Source organism: Hippocampus comes, unplaced genomic scaffold (assembly GCF_001891065.2).
Source record: "Hippocampus comes isolate QL1 unplaced genomic scaffold, H_comes_QL1_v1.1 scaffold213, whole genome shotgun sequence".
Taxonomy (NCBI): Eukaryota; Metazoa; Chordata; class Actinopteri; order Syngnathiformes; family Syngnathidae; genus Hippocampus; species Hippocampus comes.
The window spans coordinates 106,131-132,151 of NW_017806232.1; the positions used below are offsets into that span (position 1 = coordinate 106,131).

At 47.4% G+C, this 26,021-nt stretch overlaps 3 protein-coding genes across 7 annotated transcripts in view; all 3 read right to left on the minus strand.

The window, feature by feature from the left end:
* Positions 1-348: 348 nt before the first annotated feature.
* On the minus strand, positions 349-12,142 carry LOC109507170 (metal transporter CNNM4). Of its 2 annotated transcripts, XM_019856409.1 has the most exons (10): positions 10,894-12,142; positions 9,898-10,503; positions 9,043-9,283; positions 8,529-8,672; positions 8,226-8,360; positions 7,357-7,526; positions 7,027-7,123; positions 6,489-6,578; positions 5,026-5,207; positions 349-4,953 (listed from the first exon to the last, which is right to left on the minus strand). In XM_019856409.1, the coding sequence occupies exons 1-10, from the start codon at positions 11,512-11,514 to the stop codon at positions 4,513-4,515; spliced, it is 2,727 nt and encodes a 908-aa protein (XP_019711968.1). In that variant the 5' UTR covers positions 11,515-12,142; the 3' UTR covers positions 349-4,512. The 2 variants fall into 2 exon arrangements, with proteins under 2 accessions (XP_019711968.1, XP_019711969.1); XM_019856410.1 differs by lacking the exon at positions 6,489-6,578.
* A 786-nt stretch (positions 12,143-12,928) lies between these two features.
* Positions 12,929-17,848, minus strand: sec14l7 (SEC14-like lipid binding 7). 4 transcript variants are annotated; one of them, XM_019856419.1, is made up of 12 exons: positions 17,537-17,848; positions 16,676-16,751; positions 15,705-15,748; positions 15,557-15,619; positions 15,294-15,482; positions 15,062-15,157; positions 14,927-14,987; positions 14,776-14,859; positions 14,137-14,243; positions 13,941-14,080; positions 13,553-13,722; positions 12,929-13,358 (listed from the first exon to the last, which is right to left on the minus strand). In XM_019856419.1, the coding sequence occupies exons 1-12, from the start codon at positions 17,588-17,590 to the stop codon at positions 13,273-13,275; spliced, it is 1,170 nt and encodes a 389-aa protein (XP_019711978.1). In that variant the 5' UTR covers positions 17,591-17,848; the 3' UTR covers positions 12,929-13,272. The 4 variants fall into 4 exon arrangements, with proteins under 4 accessions (XP_019711978.1, XP_019711979.1, XP_019711977.1 ...); XM_019856420.1 differs by having other exon boundaries at positions 13,553-13,817; XM_019856418.1 differs by having other exon boundaries at positions 13,553-14,080.
* A 49-nt stretch (positions 17,849-17,897) lies between these two features.
* The window catches only part of zfyve16 (zinc finger, FYVE domain containing 16), a 13,175-nt gene continuing 5,051 nt past the window's right edge, over positions 17,898-26,021 (minus strand). The window contains exons 5-18 of the mRNA XM_019856405.1: positions 24,578-24,754; positions 24,349-24,485; positions 24,067-24,274; positions 23,739-23,861; positions 23,196-23,351; positions 22,901-23,125; positions 22,605-22,687; positions 22,416-22,520; positions 22,143-22,293; positions 21,967-22,047; positions 20,992-21,154; positions 20,276-20,381; positions 20,022-20,198; positions 17,898-19,898 (exon numbers count right to left, since the gene is read on the minus strand). Of these exons, the coding sequence (XP_019711964.1) occupies positions 19,740-19,898; positions 20,022-20,198; positions 20,276-20,381; positions 20,992-21,154; positions 21,967-22,047; positions 22,143-22,293; positions 22,416-22,520; positions 22,605-22,687; positions 22,901-23,125; positions 23,196-23,351; positions 23,739-23,861; positions 24,067-24,274; positions 24,349-24,485; positions 24,578-24,754 (2,051 nt within the window). The 3' untranslated portion in view covers positions 17,898-19,739. The remainder of the gene's footprint in view (positions 19,899-20,021; positions 20,199-20,275; positions 20,382-20,991; positions 21,155-21,966; positions 22,048-22,142; positions 22,294-22,415; positions 22,521-22,604; positions 22,688-22,900; positions 23,126-23,195; positions 23,352-23,738; positions 23,862-24,066; positions 24,275-24,348; positions 24,486-24,577; positions 24,755-26,021) is intronic.

Sequence of the window (26,021 nt, forward strand, 5' to 3'; positions counted from 1 at the left end):
AAAAGATAACGTGGATGACAGAACACAATAAGTAATAAATACGACTCAACGATTAAAACACAAATCTTTCTGGTAGGCATTGAACTTAATAAGAGCGAGCCAACATGGCGTTCATGAAACTGCGCGAACATTGGCAGCCACGTTGGCTCTGTTCGAACGTGCCAAAGACATTGACTTTACTGCCAACAGTCTATTGTGTTTATTTGGTAGTATTTCTCCTGCTTCCAAAATGTGTATATACACCACATAGTGTAGTTTCATATTAGTTTAAATGCAGATGAGACACAAGGTTGGGGGAGGAACTTCCGTTTGCTAAGAGTTCAGATGAATGAGCCCACATCACAGGTGTTGTGTAGAGAAATAGAAGTCATGTTTATTCATGAACCTGTGACAGATTCTTCTGATGCCTTTTATAAAACAGGACAGCAAATGTACACATTGCACGCACTCCCGGCCATGAAACATTGCATAAGACACGCTAAATATTCACCAGCAAAGTCAAATGTGTTAATAAGTGTCTTTCGAAAAGACCTTTGCATCCAAAACTTGACTTAACTGCACTGTCCAACACAGAGTATTCCATTGGTCTAATTATCATTGTGAATTTGTCAATATTACAAGAAAGTGATGCACAAGGAAGGATGGTGATGTCTATGGAAACCCGTTGGAACATTTATTCCATATCCTTGCTATCCATCTTAAGGTCCACAAAATACTTAACTCTTTGTCCTCACAAGTAGCAACTTTGGCATCCTAGTCGCGAGGGAAACGTGCAATCGTTGAAAACAGCGTGCTACTAGTGAAGCGCTAGATCCAATAAGATACTAGTGCCTACTAGTGTTACTGCTGCAGCACAGCAGTAGTTATATTGCATAACAGTAGACCAAAAGTTACTAGTCAGACACAGTCATTCTGAATTCTTACTAATGAGGACAAAGAGTTTACAGGTTGTTCAACTGGAGTGCTCCCACCATAGCCGCCAAAACGTGCACAAGGAAAGAAGGATCAAGCAAGAAGTTGAATATTTGTGAGGAGAAGGACCGTGAGGAAGACGGCGGAGGAAATCAAAACTTTGGTTGTCAAAATGCTACATAGGATGAGTGGGGAGTATGAGGTCAAAGCTTGTGTGCTATTTATTGCTCAGAGAACATCCCATAATAATCTGGCATAAAGGTTGATTCTATACAGTGAACCCCCACTATATCGCAGATTTTTGAAGTATTTTTTTTAATGGCTTTTGGGGATATACAGGCAAGTCCCAGTTAAGAGCTATGAAACTTTTGTGTAGTACCACATTGTGCCAGAAGATGTCGGGCAGCACTGAGCTCAACTGGAAGACAACCAGCATCATTAACAACAAGAAGAAGACACAGGAAGTAAACTAAACCTGAGCTTCACTACTAGTTATTACTGTTTGGATGTATCGCTGCTCCGTGTGTGTGTGTGTGAAGTAGCAGTTGTTCAAAGATTTACAATTCCGTAACTTTGTTGTTCATTTCATTTTCCCCTTATGTGTGAGTTCAGCATATGGCTAACATTAAGCTAGCAAACTTTCATTTGATGAAATAGTTTGGTTGAACATTTTGGTATCACAATAAACAACCTTGAATTTATTATTTTTTTTGCCTATCAGTTTGTATGGGCTCCTGCTCCGTGTGCATTAAACTCGCAGTTGTTTGATGGTTTGGAAGTAGCATAACATCAACATGGTGATTATTATATGTTAGCATTAAGCTGGCAGACAATCATTATGTCTTGATTGAAGATTTGGGTATTTCGATATACAGTACAATGATTGATTTTTTTTTTTTTTTGTTATGTGAGAATTATAAAAAGGTAACTTCAAGTGGGAGTGGCAAATAAGCAGTTTGAAGCAAGCACGCTTGGCTTTTCATTTGGATTTTCACCAGGTATGTCTTCCCCACGATAAACGGGGGTTCACTGTATAGCACATCTTTTCTATACATACGTATATATATATTTGAGTATCATCTGCTCAGATATTTACACAAAAAATAATTTGATTCAGTGCAAACTAACCAAGAATAAATAGAGGACACTAATGTCGCTAAAGTATCTTTCTTTCTTTTGTTTTTTTTTTTACATTGCACAGTAGCCAACCTGCAAAACCGACACACATGGACCCACAGGCGGCTTCGTTCCGCCACGTACGGTAAAAGGCTACGAGTGCTTCCCAGGTCCCGCCCAACGAAAGCCAACAAGAGTAGCAAAGACGACGCTTATTTCCCGAACAGTACAAGAAGAATATTGTGCTTTCATGGTGCTGTGATGTGTTCAAGTACCGTTGTAAAACAACATTCCCACTGACGGATCAAAACATGCTACATGCTGCGGATGGAAAGCGTAGACTTGTGCTTCCCAACCACTGTGCCAATTTCACAGAATTAGTTGGAAGTGATTATTTATTTGGAACCAATTATTTCTCTTCGTTGAACGACGTGAAGCGACGGGTAAAACTAAGCTCCAGATGTTACTTATTTACAGTGTGGACACGCATAATTCCCACTAACCCGGCAATCTTCTAGTTGAAAAAAACGTAAGACTGGTCTTAGGCCTCACAAGTGTAAAGTGCTAGCTTATGTATTTTTTTCCATTTTAAATAAATATTTTTCCCTTTACAACATCATAGTTTCATAAATAAGATTACATGCTAGAAGTGTTAGCATCTGTTAGCTGATTTGCATTCTTTCCAGTGTCGCTATGAATGTGCGAGTGAGTGTATATGTAAATGAATCTACCCGAATGACAGTTTAGCTTAGCATTGAGGCTAAAGGTTGATACGGCATGCGATGGTATGTTTGTCCATTAGTCTTTGTGTGTAAACGTGCTGAATTCCTAACTTCCACAGTTAATAAATACACAGAAACTGTCTCAAAAGACATAGCCACAAGTTAAACATGAAGCCACGGCTGACATTAGCCGTTTAGCTTAGCATGCTAACTTCGCCAACAAGTTGACATTTGGTCAGAGAAACTAGAGGTACCCTAGTACTGGTCTCATGTCAATCGCGGGGCACATATAGGATATAGACAAACGACATTGACAATTTATAATAATTTAAAATCTTCAAAGAAGCTAATATGTTTCTGGAATGAGGGATTCAATTCCCTACTGGTAGAACACGCTTTGATTGGAACCCTTGAACCTCAGCACAATGAGGTGGATGCCCTAACCACTCGTACACCGCCCAACCTGCTAACCTTAGCATTAAAGAAAAATTCCCTTTTAGTGGCTGCACACATATGTGTGCCCATAATGGCGTATGTGACGTTACATTTTCAATGACCACGATGCTCAGCAACGCTGAGCTAGATGCTGCGTCACATTTAAAGGCTAGCAAAACATAATGCTAACTCGCCATCCTACGATCACTTTTGTATGGAAAAAAAAAATGAGGTCAAATATGCTTAAAGTGAGCTTGTGACTCAGCAACATCGACAACCACCTTTTGTTGAAATACGGTGACATCAGTTTTTCAGATCACAGTGATGGAGGAGCTAACGATGCTAACAAGATAGCAGCCGGGCCATCAACCTCACGCCCAATATAAAACAAAGATCACCGGAGTCCTAAATAAATACATAAATAAATAAATAACTATCCAATAAATATTATATAAACACCTTTTGTCAGAATAATGCCCCAAAAGTCAAGTGTCCCGAACCCTGACTTTTCCTGAACACAGCTGCTGTTTCACCCCTGCTCTTCTTCTCCGCAACAATCTCAGAATCAATCAAAATCATGGCAAAGCGCATCAGTACCTTCCTCCCAGGCTAGTGGCACCGGAAAAAGTAGCCCGCTTACATGGGCAATGTGAAAGGGGTCAGTGGGGCCTTCATTCAACTCGGTTACCTGGAAGCTGGGGAGTTCTTTGTTGTTGCTTTTCACAATGAACATCTAACACAAGGAAAGTATGAAAAAAGCCATTTTCGGTGTCAGCGTGAAAGGGGGTTAGTGGGTTATTATTCCTCTCTGTTACAACTCAGATATCGCCTGTGAAGCCAGTTCGACTTTCACATCCACTGTACCGTGTTGATGTCTTTCACACAGAACAGCGACAGGAAAAAGACACATTAGGTGGGCGGTGTGAAAGGGGCTGGATGGTTCTCACCACCCCACCCTTTGTGACATCCAATATTACTTCTGAAGCCAGAAAATTTGTGGGGCAACGTTGACACGGCCTTTCTGTTTTGGTGCCTCTCAGACAGGAAGAAGTGGAAAAAAAAAAAAAAAAACAGATTCGATGGATAGTGTGAAAGGGTCTACTGGGTCATTGTTCATTAACGATTATTACCTCTGGTAAAGTCATGGGTCGACTTCGGGACACCTGGTCCATGTTGGTGGTTTTCTCACAGAAAAGCACCGTTGGTGAAACGCCAAGGAAAAAGTAGATGAGAAAGTGGTAATTGGGTCATTATTTATCAATGGTGACATGCAGATCCTTCGCATTCTTCTTGGGTCGCGTCACGGGGGAACAGGAAGTGATGCGTGTCAAATGGTACTCTCGGTATGCGCGTGCGGGTGCGTGAGGGGCTGGCCGGGCCGCCGGGGGTCCGCGCAGTTACGCTGCTCGCCCAGCAGCGTGGCGGTCTCGCCCGGGATGCCCTCCACGTCCCCGGGCGGCGTTGTTTGGCGCAGACCGCCGCCCTGCGCCGGGACGACCTGGTTGCTTGGAGGTGCCGACTGGCTTGGGCGCTGCGCCAAGGCGCCGGCGGCAGTGCCGCTGGGGGGCGGCTGAGCGGTGCGGCTGGGCTGAGCGTTGGACGGTAGACGCTTGATGGGCGGCGTGGCGAGAGGCAACAGGGGGCGCCCGCCCGACGGCGTGGCGGGAGGCACCGCCGTGTCCAGACGCTGTAGACTTCCCTCGGGGGACTGCGGTGTGCTGTCCAGACGCGACGCCAGCACGCCGTTCTGGTACTGCGCTCGCGTGATCTGAGAACCATAAACACCAAATTCACTTGACATGCACCCGTTGTGTCCGTCTTTGATCTTGAAGCATTCTACCTTGACAAACTGCAGGTCGCTGAGCGCTCGTACGCAGAAATCCGGCACGTACTGGAAAGGAGTTCCCGCGATTTGACTGTTGCTGCCGCCTATGGAGCCGCTCTCCGCAGCGCCGCCGCGCTCGCTACAGCTGATGGACGCCGAGCGGTTCAGGTTGCCCCCGTGCGACGGAGAGCGGAACTCTGGGATTGGACGGCAAGGGTGTGCGTCAACGTCGTCGTAATTTACACACGCGCAGATAAACAGCACGTTACTTGAATGCAAAACACAAAGGTGGGGGGGTGAACGACAAACATGCCGCCGCGCATTGTTTGGCGCAGGACTCTCATTGGCTGAGGTCTGCGATGTCATCAGTGATGTCATGGAGGGAATCAGGGGTGGGTGGGAGTTTACTTGATGGCAAGGTGAATGCGGGGGGGGGGCAGCAGTAATGCAGGGAAACGTAAAGGAAAGGACAGATGTTAGCATGCTTAGCTTACTTAGCGCGGGAGAAGAAAATCGTACGTGCGTCGCTGCCTTTGACGTTTGAAGCTACGTGACGAAGCGAGCTGTGACTATACACGCCTTTGTAGTGACAGTCTTTGATGTTTCGACATATTAAAAAGGGACTTGCGCCTGCGCCTCTTTACTCACATCAGTCGTGTGTGTGCATCTGCACCGACGTCTCCTCTTTCAGTTATTTTTGGTGTTGTGACTGTCTTTGATGTTTCAAGGATTTGTGCCTCTCTACGCGCCCGCCGTTGTCCGTCTTTGATCATGTTTAACATCTCTGCGCGCCCCATGTCTGTTGCAGAACGATGCATGAAGAAGCTGCGGGTCTTTTCGGCGGCCGTCGTGTCTCTGTCGTTGATGTTTAACATCATGTTGCAAAGCGGGTTGTAAATGTTTGATTTTAACGTGATGATTTATTTCTTCAGCCGGAGACAGTGTACGTTGATGAATATTTAAATGATTAAAAAAAAAATGTAAATGAACGATTATTACAATCACAAGGCTGATTTCCGTCGTTTGCCGTTCAAAAGCGTGCGCCTTAAGAGTGTCTCCGATGTCGAAGAGCAGTGCATCGCTTGGTTGTTAGCACTGCTTTTAGCATTAGCATTCCTGGGCCAGGAATAACTTGGAATGTTGAGCTCATTTTGGACAAGGCGTGGGGGGGGGGGGGGGGATTTATCACCACGGAAACAGATGCTGGAAGCTGCTGAGTTGTTTCGAATGTTTTCCTTGTTAACTCTCAGCTGCCCCCTGGTGAACAAACTGAGCGCCGCAGCTGTTCCCACTTGAGGATTAAACCACTTTGACTTTGCTCTTCAATGTCGCCGTTGAGGTCAAACGCTAACGGCGAGCGGTTTGCTGAGCGAAAGGCTGAGGCGACGATGATGATGATGACGGCGGTGATGAAGACGAGGGTGAAGGATGAGCGATCCACCCCCCCCACCCCCCTCATCCACCCCCACCATGTTTACCTGGGAAACGAGAGAACACGGAAAACCTCTTAAGAGAGAGGCGCCTCGGAGGGGGGGACGCCACCGACGGGGACAGAGGGGGGGTCACGGCTGGGAGGAGGAGAGGCCGGGGGCGGGGCCGGGGTTGGTGGTAGGAGAAAGATAAGAGAGGATTTATTTGTTGTTTGATTGTTTGTTTGGACAGCAGACTCCAACGGGGGAGCCTCACGAGACACTTGATTCGGCACAACAGCTCATCGCAATCCCGTCTTTAATCAAAGTGCTTCGCCACCTTTGAACTATCTATTTTCAGCGGCGGATTAAGACGAGCGCTCCGGTTGACGTTGGACATGTCGGATGAGCGCGTCAACGCACACACACACACACACACCCACACACACCCGTAACGTTACATAATCACACACTTAGCTTCAAAAATACGAAATGGCTTCCTTCTTTAGAAGAAACCGTTCCGTGAAATCAGCGAACAGATGGAAACATACATCACAATAAATGTGTTTCTTTGTGTGTGTGTGTGTGTGTGTGTGTGCAGGCTCACCCAGTGATGGCGTGCTGAGCGCCATGACGCCGTAGTAGGAGAAGGGGCCCGTCTCAAACTTCATATTCTCGTTTCCCGCCTCCACCTCAACTCGACCCTGAAATACACACGTGTGAGCACACAATCACGCATGTATGCACGGACACACACACACACACACACACGCACGGACACACACGCACACACACTCAAGTGTGACAGCATCTGTGTATGTGTGTTCTGGTGTTCTCCAGTGACATCCACACGATTAATATTGTACCAGAGGCTGTGGTGTGACCTTACTGAAAGCTAATCCGAGCCGGTTTCTGTTCATGTAGCGGTTTTACATACCTGTAGAATAAGCACAAAGTAGTCCACAGCCTTGCCACGCTGGTAGAGGAAGTGCTGCGGGGCGCGTTTGTCGTTGTCGTCGAATTTCAGCTCCTGCACGACGTCGGGATGCCTCAAGATCCTCAGCAGGACCTTCTCGGTGACATGGAAGCCACCGAACAGGCTCACCTCTAAGAGGCGCAACAGAAGAACACCTCGTAGCTCACAAGTCCATTTACACGATGAACAATTTTGTCAGACAAAGGTTTGCTGCCAAAACGGGTTGCTATGAAACATCTAGAAGTGCGTTAGTATGATAAAGTATAAGTACCAAAGGGTGCAGTAATTTAGAGTACTACCATGTGGTTAAACATTGTAGGCAGCAAGTAATAAAGGCTGCAGTTAATCAAGGCCCAAAATTTTGCTGCCTAAACGGGCTGCTGGAGGACCTGAAACAGGAAAAGAGCAAAGTATGCTCACAAAGTTATGTCGTAGCGTCACTGTCCTGAAACAAAGTAGCCCGAAACCCGCAAATGTTGCAGCTAATCACAGCCAGAAGGTTGCCGCCTAAATGGGCTGCTGTGAAATCAAAGGAGGAAGGCACAAATGATGTCAACAAAACTTTGTAGTGTAGTCACTGTATAAAACCACTGTAGCCAGTAACAAGCAGAGGGTGAAATTAATATGATCAAAAAGTTTGCCGCCTAAACAGGCTGCCGTGGTAGTGAAACATTAAGAGATTAAGTTATTTACTGTAGTACTATGTGTTCCCAAAAGTTGTGTCGTGTAGTCGCTATATGATGAAGGGTGCAACTCACATCAGGAAAACGTTTGCCGCCTAAAGGGGCTGCTGTGAAAGTCGAACAGGGTGTGAAGCAGGAAGCGCCCACCTGTGGCCAGGAAGCGATGCGCGGCCAGCATGAGCTGCGGCGAGATCTTTGTCTTGGCGTCGCCGTCATGCTTGAACGCCGAGAAGTCTCGTTTGTTCTTGTTGGCGTCCACTCGCTTCTTGTTGCGGTTGTCAGCTGCAGGAGGGACAAACGGAAACGGTGTCACAACCAAACCCGTCACGGAACCTCATCTAACTTTAGGAAATCTGATCAAACATGGTACACTAATCCCAAAGCCAATCTGGCGACCAAGTAAAGCTGCTTTTGGCTTCTATATTTGCCCGGCGGGAAATTGTGACTCACTGTAGCGGTCCGACTCGTCTAGGATTTCCGACTTGATGATTTCCTCGATGACGTCCTCCAGGGTGACCAATCCCAGGACCTCGTAGAAGGGGTCGCCCTCGCCCTCGTTGTTCACCTTCTGCACTATGGCCAGGTGGGATTTACCTGACGAGACCACGTGACAACCGCTTTGTTCAAATCGACTGAAGTGGACGCCATGGAAATTTGGGGGTCGGATGTTGCTGCCTAAATGGGCTGCGGCAGCAAGCGATTAATGTACACTATATACTACATATTAAAAATTGTGACGTCCAGACAGATTATCCCAGTTGACAATGTGAGGGCAGAAAAGGGACAAACAACAGACGGGTCGATGATGTGGTCGATCGATCCAAACAGAGCAACGCCCCAGGGGACGCACAACACAGCTTCCTGTGCAAAGGTCAAGATGGGGTCAAAAGACACACACACACACACACACACACACGCACACACACGCACACAGCCAGTCAGGCATTCGGAAGGTGCGAGCGACCTTTCTTGAACTCCTCCAGCATGGTGTCGAGTTTGGTGTCGTGGAAGACGAAGTGAACGGGATGGTTGTAGAACTTGGTGACGGTCTTGAGCGTGGTGCAGTCGTCCGGGTCGACGAAGGCCAGGTCCTTGACGTAGAGGATGTCCACGATGTTGCAGCGCTCGTCGTCGTAGACGGGGATGCGCGTGTAGCCGCTCTCCATGATCTCGGACATGGTGTCGAAGTCCAGCACGGCGTCCGCCTGCCGCGCCAACGCCAATTGAGCGCTTTGGTTTATTGCTACATATGGCAAATTCCATGGCAACATATTTAGCTATCTTTCCCGTTCCCTGATTCGGGAGTCGGGAATCCATTTGCAACTTCCAGATCACTTGTTGGCAATTTTTTAAAAAATTTTTTGCTTCAGGCTTTTCAGGAACTATCAAGATCCACAATTTGAAAAGTAGCATTAAAAAAAGTTAAATACAACTGAACTATTCTGACAGTACGTTCAAACAGGATGCAAATTGAGTAGGCCAAAAGTGAGACTAGTGTTGGACAAATGTAAGTTTAAGATGGCTGTTCAACTCGTGCATGGAAGTGTTTTATAAATGAAGACAAAAAGGGTACTAGTACACGTAGCTTAAGGAAAATATCAAACCAATTCCCAAATGGCTTTTCATAGCATATCATTTCGAGGGCCGGATCAATTACGACGCAATGAGTTTTGTGTTGTCGTTTCACATACAAATGAAGGAACTTAGCACGGGAAATTAATCATTTTTTTCCCCCACACTGCCCATAATATCGTCTGATGAATCAATCGGGCCCTTGCAACTTTTAGCAACCCGTCCCGACGAAGCAGCGAACACACACCTGGATCATAAAGCAGTCGGCCAGCGGCGTCAAGACATCCTCCACCGTCTTGGTGCGCAGCTCCAGCGCCCCCTGGATCATGTTAAGCTCCTCCTTGACCAAATCGTTGTAGGGCTCGGTCACCTTGAGCATCTCCACCAGCTTCTCGCGGTTGTACACGGTGCCGATCTCCTGGCCCAGAAGCACATCCAGCAGCTTGCTGACGGGGAAGCTGAGCGGGAAGGTGAGCAGCATGAAGAACTTTGTCACGGCGATGGTGTTGGCGCCCACCGCCAACCCGTGGCGCGAGCACAGCGCCTGCGGCACGATCTCGCCGAAGATGACGATGCCCACGGTGGAGGCCACCACGGCGCCCAGGCCCGAGCCGATTAAGTCGTCCAGCAGGATGGTGAGCGTGGTGTTGACCAGCACGTTGCCCAGCAGCAGCGAGCACAGCAGGTAGTTGCCCTTGCTGCGGATGGGCTCGATCTTGCGCGCGTATTTCTTCTCCTTTTCCGTGCCGCAGCTCTGCACGATGCGCAGCTCCATGGGGTCCAGCGCCATCAGGCCCAGGTTGAGACCGCTGAACATGCCCGACAACACCAGCAGGCACGAGATCAGGATCACCTGTCGAATACGAAAACTATTCATTCACTATTTCTCAAAGGTCGCTGAGGGAAAAACAAAATGTTTATATTTTTCCTTGGGCATCGTAGCTTTCCATTAAAATAATGCTCAATTCCCAGGAAATGGCTTTTAAAAATGGTAGTTTGTCATTTCTCCCCCAAAATACATCTATTGGCTAGATGGGTGGGAAAACACCCTAGCAACAAAACACAGTTCACAATAATTGGTCAAATGTAAAATGAGTGGAAATATTTGTATGTCGTTACTTCAAATCACTGCCTGCATCGGAGCCTGCCAGAATGCTGTAATGTTTATTGTTTTATTTTATTTTTTCTCAAACCAGATTCAAGATCTGATCATGTTTGGGGGGACTCTTGGACCGTCACTGACCTGCAGCCACAGAGGCAGCAGCGATTTCTTCTCCTCCACGACCAGCAGGTGCCCGTCGTGGTCGCCCAGCAGCCGCCAACGTCCGCCGCGGCGGTGGTCGCCAACGTCGTCGTCGTCCTCCCGGTCGTCGATGCGCGTGCACAGCGCGTACTCGCTGCTTGGCTCGCTCTTGCGCAGCGGCTTGACGTGCACGCGCAGCAGCCCCGACGTCCCCCGGCCGCTCACGTTCATGAAGGTCCCGACCGCGATGTCCTTCGTGAAATCTGAGCAGATACCGCTGTCACCTGCATCCTCCTCCCCGCCCGCGGAAAGCTCCGTGAAGCGAATGAGCGTCCAGGCGCCGGGGTGCAGCCTCAGGCCGTAAAAGCGGAGCTGCACAGTGCTGTCCTCGGTCACCTGCAGGACGCCGTCGTCACCGGTGCTGGCCGGCTTGTCGCTCGTCTCCAGCCGCATCCCGAGCACCTGCGTGCCGCCACCTCCACCGCCGCCGCCTCCTCCTCCCCCGCCGTCGCCGGCTCGCCCCCCGCCGGCCGCCGCCTCCGAGCGAGCTCCGTCCGCGCTGCACAGGAAGAGGAGGACAGTGACGATGTAACCCTGCTGGCCTCTCCATTCTCTCGCCATGTTTGTTTGACTGGCCGCTAGACGTCGGTGACGTCATTTACGCGAGTCCCACAGGCCACGCCTCCCACCCGCCCAGGTGATCCAGCGAGGCCTGGCGCATTCATATGGACATACATAACACATTTAAAGATATTCAGGACGTCCACGTGTAGTGTGTGGCGGAGGCTACCGAGCACTTCGAGGTCTCGTGACCGACACTTATATAAGAAAAGAAGGATATAGTCTGGTTATCTTTTTCGAACCTTAAATGTATTCTTAATACGCAATATTCATCCACGATGAAAAAAAACACCAGCAGTTAACTGTCGCCGGTAATCCTGTTTAAATCTGTTCTGACATGATGTACTGTATTAAAAAACTCGCGTTCAAACTGTTGTAATTATCTAACTACATTGTCTTATGATACTTTGTCCAAATATTGCGCTTGTCTGTATTTTATATACGTTCTATAGAACAAAATTAAAATTTTCAAATCACTCAAAGCTGTGTTCTATACTGGTTCTGAAACGGGTGTACTTTTTTGATTGTATTTCTTTTGTTTTGTGTACGTCGCATTGCAGTTTGTTGATATATTTGTATTTGCCATGTTTTACTCTATTGTATGCAACTAGGTCGACGTTGCAAAACCTGGATAAATAAAGGTGAAAGGTTTAATATAAATGGATCTATTTAAACGTGGAAGAGGACCAACCAGTAAGTTGCGCTAGCGGCGCAGTGCATTGTGGGATAAATGAGTGTCCTGCGACTGGATCGTTGATGATGTCCACTTCCGGCTGTCGTGACGTAAGTAGAAGTTGTAAACAAGACACTGCGTCACCCTCCCTTGCTCGGAAGCTCGACAGCTGTTATGTAAAGTCACGTGCCCCCCCCCCCTCCGCCAAAATACGCGGCGTGCAATATGTTCAAATGTATGACATTTGATAATACATTACGTCACACACACACTCTTGAGTTGGCGCGGTTGCGCCAAAATCAGCTCTTACGTAATCGTGTGATGCGTGTGGCCTTGCCGCTAGCGCCCTCTTCGGGCTCGTTTCGATCACTACCATGCAAGGGGGATCTTCAATTTTTTTTTTTCTCACTTAAACTTTTCTTCACTTTCAATGCCCAAATTTACCGTACCATGTCCCAAATTATATGTCATTATTTGTAATGTTTTTTTCCTTCAATTGCTGATTCCATTTTGGGAAGTGTTGGATTTTCTCTTGCATGATTGCAGGCAGCAAAATAGGTGTTATTTCTTATTTATGTATGTATACATTTGTGAAAGTGTCTGAAGTTGAGCATGTGTCTGCTGTTATTAGGAATGTATGAATACAAGAGTGCAACGGTTTGGATCATTTACCCAAATTGCTTGAATAAAATTTTGTGTCTTCAGTGTATTCAGTTAAGAAGAAAAAAAAACATGTTAGGATACTTTATCTTTCTGTCCATTTATTGTTTGTGCTCTTATTTTTGATGTCAACTTGTTGTGATAAAAATTCCCGATTGACAGGCGAGAGCAACTCAATTATGTGCAATGTAGACACAACTGCTGCATAAATTAAACAGAGCAGTCGTTGACAATTTTGCGGCATCGCCGTCAGCGTCCTAACCAAATGTACGCTTGGAGGCCATGCCATTAGGCACACCCGCGAGCTCAGGTGTCCCTAACAAAGCACGCGACAGGCAACATTCCCAGCGTCACAATCAATGAAAGTCAGGTGAATGCAAACGTTCCGCGGCGTGTCCCTGCGGTAGGGTCCTCGTCATTGGTCGTCACGGCGACGGAGGAAGCACCTCCACCGTGTAGCTGACCCGCTTGGAGTGCAGCACGCTGTAGCTGTTGTCGAAACACAAAACGTCTGCACGCACGCAAAGCAGACACAGCACTGAATCACATTCAACGAATGACCTGTTTTTGCATTTTTTTAAATACTTTTTTTTTGTGAAAGTGAAACTAACAGGATGCTTAGGGTGCAGTGTATGCTAACGCAAAAATATATAACATTGAAAACACGCACATCAGACACAAATTTTGCATGCGTGGTGCACTCACACACTCCCGGTTCGGGGCAGGTGATCATATTGTCCTCGGGCACCAGGTGCGCATTGTAACGTTGGCTGGGGACCACCTGCAACATGTCCGCCATCTTCTGCTGGTCACCCGGCGCCGTGCGTCGGTACACCCCAAAGCCGATGTCGGCCCCGTCGCTGGTGAACTGCCACCTGTGGCGTGTAACTTACAGAAATATCTTGTATGCTGAGGTTTAATATAAAAGTAGTGCTTTGGTGGCATCTTGTGTTCCCTTGGTGCCAAGGAACTACAGGGGTAAACAAATAGGGAACATCTGGAAGTAATGAGCTGAACTCCCAAGGAAGGATTTAAATTCCCAGTAAATGCCACAAGATGGCAGCAAAGCACCACTTTGCGATTAGTCACGTACCTGAGCAGGCTGCAAGGGGCAGTGACGTGGTAGTCCAGCTGTAAGACGGCGCCGCGGCTGACGGTCACGCTGGTGTCGTACTGGACCTTAATCGAGTTCTGGATGTAGTACGACCGTGGCACAATGCCGCCGTAGTTGATCTGCAAGATTGTCATCATCGGCATCATCATCATATCGTCGTCGGCGTGACGCTCACCATTGTTCTGCAGCGAGGATCTCCGTCCGGGTCGGTCCGAGTTCCGCCGTACACCACCGGAAGCTGCTCGGCGTCCACGTGTTTACGAAGCACTTCCTGCCAGTCGCCTGCTCACACGGCAACAATTAGTGGCGCCCAGAGTTCAATGCAAACATGGTGAAGCAGCATTTCGCTGTGATGCTGCACGCAATGTGAATAAGCTGCCAAAAGAAGTGAAGTCAGTTCAGGTTGAAAACGACGCTTTTTTTCCCTCCCCAATATCGAATGATTGAGGTCTTTAAAGCTTTTTTAAAAATACGTTTTCAGAAACCTTTCTCTAGGACTCTTATGTTCTTTTAGTCATTTTATTTGGCTACTTCCTATTTCATTACTTTGTTTTTAAAAGCCTTTAGATCTTTTGTTGTCATGCACTCAAATTATATTAATTATTATTAGATATTGTAATTTGAAATTCATTTCATTTTAGCGTCGACTAGTCCTCCCTCAATCGTCTCCATTTGGTCGAAAAATGCTGTTGCTCACCTCCGAACTGGAGCTCCTGGAAAGGAGCATAAAACTGCAATTCCGGCTTCCTTTCCCCCAATGAGTTTGAGTGCCATAGAAAATTGTGGAATTTTAGCCCCCCACCAAATGTCTTACCTCCAAGAATGATGAGTTTGTGCCGCGTCTCCTCGGACAGGAAGTGCTTGATCAAAGTGTATGCCATCGGAAATAGTTTGGGAGCTGCAACCAAAAAGAGGGTTCATTGTGACACCATTCAACAAAGTGCTGGCCAGTATGGGAAATCTACCTTTGATGAGAAAGACTCTCTTGAGCCCCTCCGGATAGTTGTCCTCAAACATGGTGAGGATCTGTACAGGCCACACACACACGGGTGAGACACTGCGCAAACATAAAATTACTGCCAAGCCGGCGGACCACAAACCTCGCCGTATGTCTCGATGGCGGGCTTCCAGAGGTGCTTAAAGCCCAGACCCTCGCAGTCGTAGATCAGCGTGACTGACTCCACATTCACACCCAACTGAGAGCACGACAAAAACAAGAGAGAGAGAGAGAGAGAGAGAGAGAGAGAGAGAGAAAGAGAGAAATGATACATGCGGAAAATGAAAAAAAAAAGTCACAGGAGAGAAGCAAAGAAAGGAGACATGATTGCGGACCTTCTCCGACTGCTTTTGACATTCCCTCTGCAGCATTTCCATGTTCCTCATCTTGGTCCTCAGGAAATCCTGCTTGCTGGCCGACATCAGGAGCCCTTTGGGGTCCAGCGGACCCAACACGTCGTACCAGATGGGGTTGCCGTCCTTGTCGTGGCCGCACATGCCGCCCGACACGTAGCGCGTGATCACCTGCGGGGGCGCCATCAAAATGCAGGAGACGGTGATGCTGCTGATGTAATCGCAGTGGCGGCGCCGTCGCAAACCTCGGGTGGAGTCCAGTCAGAAATGATGGTGTCTGCCTTCATGTTTTTTCGGAATTCCACATGCTACACCCACATAAACACAGAGAAGTTATATTAAAAAAAATCAAAAATATCCAGGGCAAAAGGCAAAATGTATTATTCAACTGACCTTCCTGATCATCAATTCAGCTTTGGGGACACTGAAGCTTCTGGCTGGAATAAAGACAAAAAGAATATATCATAACAATGACAGAGACTTGTGAAAAAAAATAAAATAAAATAATGTCTGAAAGCAAAAATGAAAATAATAAAATTGATAAGGAAGTTATCGAGTACTAACAAAAACCAATATTGTATGAATGTAAATAAATACATAAATCTCAGGGAGGAAGAATCCAAAACTAATTATTGTGGGAAGTAAAAGAAAATCAATCCAAAGAAATCTTAGAGCGGCAACAATGACTAAAAGTCCAACTAAATGAAAAGGACGAGTTCAGAAAAGCGCTTCAGCTTTCCAGTGAAACTAGCGGCAGCCGCACAATGCTTTGTGTATCGTCTTCAGTTTCACTTCCATCGTGAAACACGTGCGGGACTCAACGCGCGCAACCACGTTTGGCTTCAACCGCGCGGACTTTCATCCTCCATTTTGTGGAAATATCGAACGAATAAGGATAATTCACGGAGTGGACGTGATGTCAAGTTCGGCAAACGTCCGCTTTATTTGCGCACGTTGTTTGCTCTTCAAGGGAGGGGTGGAGGGGGGGCAGGGCCTCAGACACCCTAACAGGGAAAACAGACTTGTGTGTTTAAAACTCGTGCCACGGTAAACATCCAGCTAGCGCAACGTCCCCCGAATACAAACACGAGTAGGACATGGCGGCCTGATTGATGCGTTCGCGATCGGTCGGTTTACGTTTTCTTCAAAAGGATTCATATCAGCACGCCCGCATCCATTTGACGTGTTGACTTGCTTCAGTTACCCGGAAAGTGGCGGTCGAGTTTAATCAAACAAGGCGTGATCATCTTTCTGATCTTAAATCCGTGCCCTTCTTATCTTATCAACTACTCAAAGTCCGAGCGCGTTAGCGTGTGTGTGTGTGTGTGTGTGTGTGTGTGTGTGTGCGCGCCCCTGTGACTGACCTCGCAGCCAGCGTAGCAGGTAGTGGTCGTGTTGGGCCGGAAGTTCAGGAAGGATGTCCCCGATTCGGTAACGAAACTGCAAGCACATCAAACAAAAGACTTGAAGGAAGGAACGAGAAATGAAAAAGATGACCCGAGGACGGAAACGATGATCTCAATTATTCCATTTATGAAGCGCTTTTACAACAGATTAAATTATAACACCATAAAAAAAATTTAAAAAAAAACTTGGGCAAAGTATCAAACAGCTGGTGAAAGTAACAAGGCATGTTTGACAAAAACAAGAAATGAAGTTTTTAAAAAAAATAAATGAAATCATCAAGGAAAGCATCGCCACATAAAACAAAGCACGATGGAAGCAAAAACAATTGACAGTCAAATAAAGGAACGAACATGACGGAATACGGGAGGAAACAAAACATTTGGGTGAGAGGAAAAATATCAGGAAAGTAACAAACAACTGAGCATAGGGGTAATAAGAAAACGTTGAGGGAAACAGAATTTTCTAGCCCCCCCCAAAAAAAAACGCAACTAAGAACTGATTCAAATAAATCAGGGTAGCCACAAAAAACACACAAAAGTAACAAATGGCGAGAAAAGGTGCGATAAGAACTTAAAAAAAGCAGCAAAAAAAAAATCAAGGGGAAAACAAAAACAGGAAAAGCTGGAAATGAACAAACAGACGATGACAAATAAATGACATGAATATTCAAATAAGCTGAACAGTCAAGAGTTTTGTCGGATCCAATTCCTGCTCAATTGCAATTTTCATCTTCGGGTTCAAAAGGAGGAAAGGTTCAGTTGGGAAAGTGGCCACAAATGAATACAAATTCACAACAAAAACCTTCATATGGGTTTCACCTGCGTGAGTGAATCCGCTTGTTTGGCGCTCAATTCTCCAACACGGCCACTCATGTTGCCAGCAAAACTTCCAGCGTGGGACTGAAGGATGAACGCTGGCGCGGAGGCCACAGACCTTGGGGGTGGGGTTGGGGGTGGGGGAGGGAACCAGGGACACGCCTTCCAGATACACGCACACACTTTCACAAGGACATCTGAAAAATCAAGCCCAGTGTTTCAGCTGTTCCAAAAGAAACCACAAACCTGACAAAACTTCAGCAACATGACATCTCATCCAAAAAAATAAAATAAAAAAAATCTCAATTCTGCTCGTGTTTTTTTCCATCTTCCATATTGAAAAACAAAACAAAAACGGATCATCTGTCTTATGCATATTTTATTCAACAAAAACTTCAAGATGAAAAGAAACTTTGGCCTCACTACGGTGCAGTAAGTGCGAGGGATCCCCCAGAGATCTGGTTCGGGTCCAAATCTGTTCAGTCGCGCGTCTCGGCGAGACTGGGGATGCTGGTGACGATGTGACCTTTGAACCCTTACAACTCTCACGATTTTAAAGCTGCTGTGTTGCTACATTCAGGATTACTCACGATCAATTAAACTGTCAGCACGGCAGGGGGCGAGATGTCCAAATGTGACAAAAATCCAATTTTGGTTTGTCTTCACCGCAAACTACTAAAACGTCAAAATTTATAATGGGTGTCTTTTCAAATCCACTTAAAATACAAAAGCAAAATCTGTAATAGAATTCATCCATTTTCCATAGCTTTTCCATTGCCTTTCCAATGTGACTTGCCGAGAGGCAAACTAGGGATTGGTCGCCAGCCAATCGCAGCGCACCCAGACATAAACAACCATTCACAAGCACACCTAAGGGCAAGTTCATATTTTTGGAATGCGAGAGGAAAATCCCGCGCAAGTGCTGAGGGAACGGATTCAAACCCAGAACGCCCTAAGTGTAAAGCAGACGTGCTAATTGTGCTAATTGCTAACAATTCACACCTTTGGTCTTCACCACAAATGAATACAATCTCCTGTCATTTAGCGATAAGGAACTTTGAAATCTGTGATTGGCTGGCGACCAGTCCAGAAGGCACCCTGCCTATCTCTCCAAAGTCAGCTGGGCTCGGCGTCCTCTCACAAGCATGCCAAAAAAAAAAAGACACGTGCAGGAGAAAATGGATTGATGTCCTCAAAATCGATGGAACCACAAACCAAGAGCGTTTCAATACTGTTAAATTGGGCTTCCTTGGATCAAAAGTAGTGCTTTGCTGCCATCTTGTGGCGCCTGTTGTGATAAGTCATCCCTGAATGTTCCACAAGACAGATCCTTGTTTCTTACTCTCAACCCCATTTTCTTAATTAAAAAAAAAAATCCGTTCACATATGAGAGCAAAAATCCGAAATTGACTGCCACAACCACAAAAAAAAGAAAAAAAAACTTATCGCCCTCAATGCCACAAGATGGCGGAAAAGCAAAGCTACGGCCTGACAAACTGAAACAGCGACACATAAGTCAATGTTTCTCATCACCAAGATACAACAAGATGGTGCCAAAGCACTACTTTTGTTCGACCAAAACACTGATTAGTTGAGTTTCTCAGCAACAAACAAAGGCCAGAAAAAAAAAATTTGCACGTCAACACTTTGTCGACTTGTTTGTTGCGTGGCGCCAACTTGTACACATTCCAAAACGTTAACGTGATCAAGTCGAGCTTGTGATTTTACATTTTTTTGGTCATTCTTGGACAAGCTGCTCTGCTGCTAAGCCGAGCCCTCAACGTAGTGTCCTCATATTTCAATTCAGAGCTATTAAGTCATTGGTCTTTGAGATGGAGACACACACACACACACACACACACACACACACACACACACACACACACACACACACACGCAAAAATGTCATCTGTCAATCAAATGTCATCCATCACATTCACATTTTTGAGTCTTTGCCATCCTCCAAGTTTGCTTTTGACACTTCGCCGACAGCAAAATTGAGTCAATGAGAGCAAAAACATCATCAAGGCGGGCGAGCACCATCCGTTCGGCTCCTCAAGCTTCCATTGGGCCAATCGCCGTGTAGTGTTTCGTGTTTACTTGCGGTTCCCTCGCCAGTCCGCCTGAAGGTTTTTCCGACTTCCCGTCGTCCTCTTCTGGCGCCGCCCGCTGTTTGTCTGAGATCCCGCCATACAGGCGTGCGTGTCTAGATGGCGTGCGTGATGTAGAAAAGCAGCTCCATCTCCACGGCGGCTGGCGGCAGCGCGGTGCCGCCCCCGTGGATGACAGGGATCAGGGCGCTGTCCAACTCGTTGGTGTAGCGCTGAGGGAGGAGGCGGCCGCCCCAACCGGCCTGGTACTCCACCTGCAACGCACGCCAAACACGCCGTCAGACACAGTGGACACGCACACAAAAACAGAATCATGCACACACACACACACACACACACACACGAGGATAATAAATAAATAAACGTGCGCTATCTACCATGTCATCGTGCGTGGACACGCGCAGGCTGAACGAGTTGATGGCGCTGGCGGCGAGGGCGGCGAGATGGCGCGTCAAAGCCCCGCAGGCGGCCACGGCGATCTCTTTCTGGAAGACGGCGCACGCCGGCAGCACCGATGCCAGGCTGCCCTCGGCGGACGTCACCCGGTAGAAGACCTGCGAGGACGCGGCCCGTCAACCTCAAGGGAACCCTTCGCCGGTTGGCCGCGCAAATAATCACGGGATGCCGTCACCTCCGAACACCTGATGACGCGCCCGTCGCTCTCAAACTCGGCCTCCTGCTGCATCCTCATGCTGCGCACGCCGTCCAGACTTCGCCCGTCGACGCCGCTCGTCATTCTGACCAAGTTGTCAATCATTAGGGCCCGACTGATTTTGTGAGGCCAATGCAAGTATTTGGCAAAATAAAATTCTGATAAGGCACAGGTGTCTAACGCAAGGCCCGGGGGCCAGATCTGGCCCGCCACTTCATTTGAGGTGGCCCGTGAAAGCAAATCAAACCTGCTGATTTCTGTGATGCTTGCTAAAATTTCGACCAAAATTTCAAATTCTCATACATAATGTAGAAAAGAGCTTTTGTCAGTTTTCTTGTGACCAAAACCCTCATTACAGTAACTTAAACTATAGTTGAATCAACCATTATTCTTGACTTCCTTATATGGTTTCACAGTCATAACGGCCCTCCAATGGAACCGGTAACTATAATGTGGCCCGCGACCAAAATGAGTTTGACACCCCTGCGATAAGGCATGAACTCACCAATGAATTTTTAAAAATTGTTCATGACTAAAATAATTTTTGAAACGAAAGAATTAAGAAAGATGAATTTCAGGCAGATTTTTTTTTCTTAAACGATAATTTTAGACTAGAAAAATTTTTACAAAAATCTGGTGTGTGGCCAGTCTTTGAGGTCTTTAAACTGGAAAATGTTGTTGAGTTGTGTTGTTACCCGGCGTTGACGGGGGAGGTCCAGTCAACCCAGCGCACGGTGACGTTTTCCCGGACCTCCGTCTCGTCTGTCTTCCCGCACGTGATGTTGAAGTCATTCTGCTCGCGCAGGGCCGTGCGCAAGGCGTCCATGGTCTCTGGAGGCATCTGCACCATGAGACCGTCTAAACGTGTGGGGAAAACGTCACAATTAATTCAGCTCACTCGCTACTGGGGACAGTTCTATTCAACTGCAATCCGACCGTTGACTGCCACCGAAGCGTATTTTCTTCAAGTGCAGTTTTCAACAAGAAGGCATGGACGAGGGGCTCACTCCACCTTGCCCGTTTTATATTGTGTGAACTACTGTAGTGATGAACAGATGAGCACAGCAATTAAGAAAGACATAAAAGAGTAGGCAAGGGAATCATGGCCGGTCATGTTTGTTATGACGGAGAAAAAAAATGCAAATACTTTTAAAGATGCATATTCCAACCCTCTATGTACATGTATGGTTTAAAAAAAAACTAATAATAATTTAATCATGATCACAATTTAGACAGCCATGATTAGAATGAGTTGATCGTTGTGTTTAAAATGTGGGCTCTGCATTAAAATAAGGTGAAGAATTTCGCAATACAGTACGTAGTAAGTCAGCCAACCACCAGGGGGCGACATGATGTTAAATCCTCATTAGGCTTGGCAAGTGGAAATAAATTTTGTTTTTTTTTTCCTAAAATGATGTTGCATCGTGTTTGTTAAAAAGTAGTGCACAAAAAAACACGGAACGACGAATAACTGAATAATCATGAAGTGATTGGCTGGCATTGATCAAAATTCTGTTGGTTCAAAAAAAAAAATACAGCAGGATAAACAATTTCATTTCATTGTTATTCTATCGTCAAAGGACTGTAAAGAGCAGCATTTAAGAAATGTTAAAGGGTGGTTCGTTGAATGTTGATGCAAGTTAAGTGAGCGAGGCGACGCGCACGCTCACCTTCCACGATGCTGGACTTGGCAATGAACCCCGACGAGGCTTTCAGGGCGCCGTTGAAGACCACAAAGCTGGCCCCCGTCACTGCAACAAGCAACAAGAGGTTTCTATGACGCCACCTGGCTTCGCACCGGCGGTCCCGCCTCGCACAAAGACGGAAGAGCACTGATGATGTCCACCTGTGCGCGTCTTGCCGGGCATGCTGCTGGCTTGCGTCTGGTAGCTGCCGTCCTCGTTCTGGAAGCATACCAGGTGGGAGTCTGCCTGCAGACTCAAGCCGGCGCCGATGCTGATGACGTGCTCGTTGGCGCCGCTCACCACCCTCTGCATCTGGAAAACGACAACTTTTCACATTCGAAGCCATGTAGTTTCTTCTTCGGTGGTCAAAATTGTTTTTTTTTTCCACAAAAATCTTTGAACCCGACAGGAATTGTCCATCTTGCGCCTCTCACCTCACTGAAGCTGCTTTTGGGGATGTCGATATAGCTGTGGCCCATCTCCATGTGGATCCTCAGACCCTCTACGGACGCCAGGCTGTACTGGTAGTTCCTGAGGTCCTGCGTTCAAACGGGAGAGGCTTGTGACGTTGATAAAGGCCCCCCCGCAACAACTTGCATTCGCGTTTGTGTTTGAGGACTCACAGCCAGTAGGTTCATGATGGTGTGTCCCGTCTCCCGATACACCGATTCCCTAAAACGCACACTCACGGGCGTGGTGGGGTACACTGCAAAGGCGCACAGAGGTCCAAGCACTGAATCACAATTAGCTCATGACAATGACATGAGTCACTTATTATTCTTATAATATTAAAAAACAAAAAAATACATTCGGACGTGTGCATTTCAGTACCAGCCAATTCTGGACCAAGTCTGAAAAGACGTTTAAAAACGTCTTTGGGTGTGAATGAGTTAAATGACGTGACATCACATCCACACACCGTTGTACTCGGACCCGAGTCGTAGGAGCAGCCTGAGGGGGAACACCTTGGCCCAGGGGACCTCTAGCTTTTGGATGAGAAGGCCGAAGAGGAAAGGTTGCGAGGGGAGAGTGAGGCCCTCCAGCGGCTGACAGGTGGGAGAGAAGAAGAGCATCCCGCCATGATCTTTGCTGCCCAGGAAGCTGCTGGTGAAGGTCACGTTGTCCAGGTCGTCCACAAACTTGCCTGCGAGAGCGACGACGTGAGCGGGTGCGGTCAAACGTGCGCCGGCCCGGGTCCGGCGAGTGTCACCTGCCTCTTTGGGCGTCCTGCTGGATGCTGAGGCACAGCGTGAAAAGGTCTCTGGGGAGAGTTCGGTCTTCTGGGACGCACTCCAGGAGGAAGACCAGCTCTCTCTGGCCCAGAGCCTGCAGCCCGTTGGAGCCAAAGCACCAGCATTGACGCCCGCCGTCTGACCCCAAACAACCGTCCAGAGTCACGAGATGCCATCGGTGATCATTCGCCGCAAGTTGTCAAAAGCATTGCCGCCGACATAAGTCATATATTCTGCGAGCCCATTAACTCATTCGGTACCAGCCAATTCTGGACCAAGTCTGAAAAGACGTTTAAAAACGTCTTTGGGAGTGAATGAATTCAGACTTAAAATAATCGTACCTTGAAATGAAACCTAAAATGGACAGAAAGCCAATGGCTGAAGACCAACTGGAGACATTTATGGGAAGGCTGGCTGACTCCAAAACAAAGCTGACAACTTTCAGACAATTTAGTCATAAACATCCCTCTGAGAGAAACTATTATGTGGCAGAAAGGGGGGGGGGGGATAAGGCCCTTTACTCACATGTGACCATCTTGACATTCACCAGCAGGTTGGCATTGAGGACAAAGGTCAAAGGACGAGGACCCCCTTCTTCCAAGAGGTGTTGAATTTGGCAAGGGGCGGGGCTTTCCTCCACCAACATGTCTGCAAAACAAACGCAGCAGACACACCCAAAATTAAAAAAAAAACCAAATTCTCACAAGAGAGAGACAACTAGACAGAAGTGACTAAGAGTCAAAGATTGAAAAAAAAAAAAACAAGAGGGACAGACAGGAAGACAGAGAGAGACAGACAGTGGGATGAACAGATGAAGGGACAGAGAGACTGGCAGGCAGAAAGACAGACGGACCCGCTGCTGTGTCCTCTCCGGTGATGATGAGGAGAGGCGGAAGTTGGTCTTCAGAGTCGGGCAGCAGACTGGAGGCCTTCGTCACTGCAGAACCCAAACCCGCCAGCAGGGCGTAGTGCCAGGGGCCACACGGGGGCAACGGGACCCCCTCCGGAACCTCGGGACTCAAGCGGCCGCCGCTTTCGCCATCCAAACCCGCAGAGCTCGGCTGATAAAACACAGGAGGGACTTGTCGGATCATCGCCGGCGCGCCCCTTGCCGAATTTTCTTCTTCAAGCGTACCGTCATTTCCTCCGGCGCGCCGGCGAACTCCTGCGAGGTCCGCGAGCCGGGCAGTGACAGCTTACTGGTGTCGGCCATTTCTCCGTTGGGCAGGATGCCGTCGGCGAACCAAACCCGTTTGTGCTCGCGGGGGCAACCTGCAACGGTGACACAAAAAAAAAAAAAAGGGGAGTGGTTGGATGACGTGAGGACTCAAGATGGCCGAGCGGAGGAAGTGGCGTCGTCGCACCATCGTTGCTCGGGTGTTTGAGCGCCGACACGGGGACCATGACGGTAGGTGGCGGCGAGTTGAGGGTGCCGGCGGCCCGGGCCTGCTGCAGGGGCGGGATGGTGCTGCAGTACTCGGATGGCACGTTGGGGTTGGGACTAGAACCCATGGGGCTCATCATCCGTTCCAGGGCCTGGGCTGCACGGACCAACCACAACCGAGACACGGGTAAGGCGGATATCGAAAAACGAATTCATCTCTTATCAGGACTTAGTGAGATTTCTCAAAATGTTGAAGAGAAATCAACCCGGCTGATCATCGGTCTATGCCTAGTTTTGTGATTATATGCAGTTTGGCGGAACAATTTGGTGTAGAAACTAAAGCCGGTCAAATTAATTGGCCAATATAGGCCTTTAAAAAAAATACGACAATTTCTTTTTTCCACATTTTGGGGGAAAAAAAACGACAGAGAATAAAAGGGGGAATTATGACAAAAGCTGAGTTATGTACAAGAGGTGTTGGGTGATTTTAAATTTAGGATTATTGGGCGATTTAACGATAAATAAAACATTTACCCTGGAATAATAATGAATGTTTCTTTTTAATTTCAACACGAGGCCACAAATGACTACCTGGCCATATTGGTTGTGTTTGCTTTTGGGAAGTGAACATTTCTTAGCAAGTCCGTTTTGTGGTGATTTAAACCACAAGTGTGACATTTGCACTTGACTTTCATTCAAGCAATGACATCACACACATTCAACTTGATTTCAACTTGAAGAGGAACTGAAATTCAACTTGAAGACGAAACTGACAGAAACAACACACACACACGAACACGCACACAAGCACGGTTTCCCGACGTTGATTTAACCGACGTGAACTCGCCTTATACCGATTTAAAACACCAGCGGGTGAGGGCAGTTTGTCGCTCACACAACATCAATGCAGGACCGCAACTATAAAGATGCCAACACCCTCCACGGGGGGGGACACAATGTCAAAGGCACGCTTTAAGTCTTCTCATGAAACAAGAAGTCAAAGTTGCGTTCGTGCGGAGCAGCATGCGTCTCACCTTGCCACGCTCGTCCACCTTCGAGACACTCCGGTGATACGCTTCAGTCTTTACAGCACGAGCATGCTAACCTTCGGGCTAGGGTTCGTGTGTGCATGGATATGTGCGTGCGTTTGTGTGTGTGTGTGTGTGTGTGTGTGTGTGTGTGTGTGTGTGTGTATGGATGTAGCTTGTGCTTGTCTGCGCACAGCTAGCATATTAGGGAGCAGAGGGACGGGAGGGAGGAAAGGGGGTGGGAGGGGTGGATGGCGTCACTTCACTCTAGACTGTGGGGCTGCAGAAGAGTAGATTGCCTCCTGTTTTTGTTTTTTTTTTTAAATTCCTAATTTAGGCTGCAAGCGTCACACACAGAGGCGGGCCTCCCAAACACACACGCACACACCGACAAAG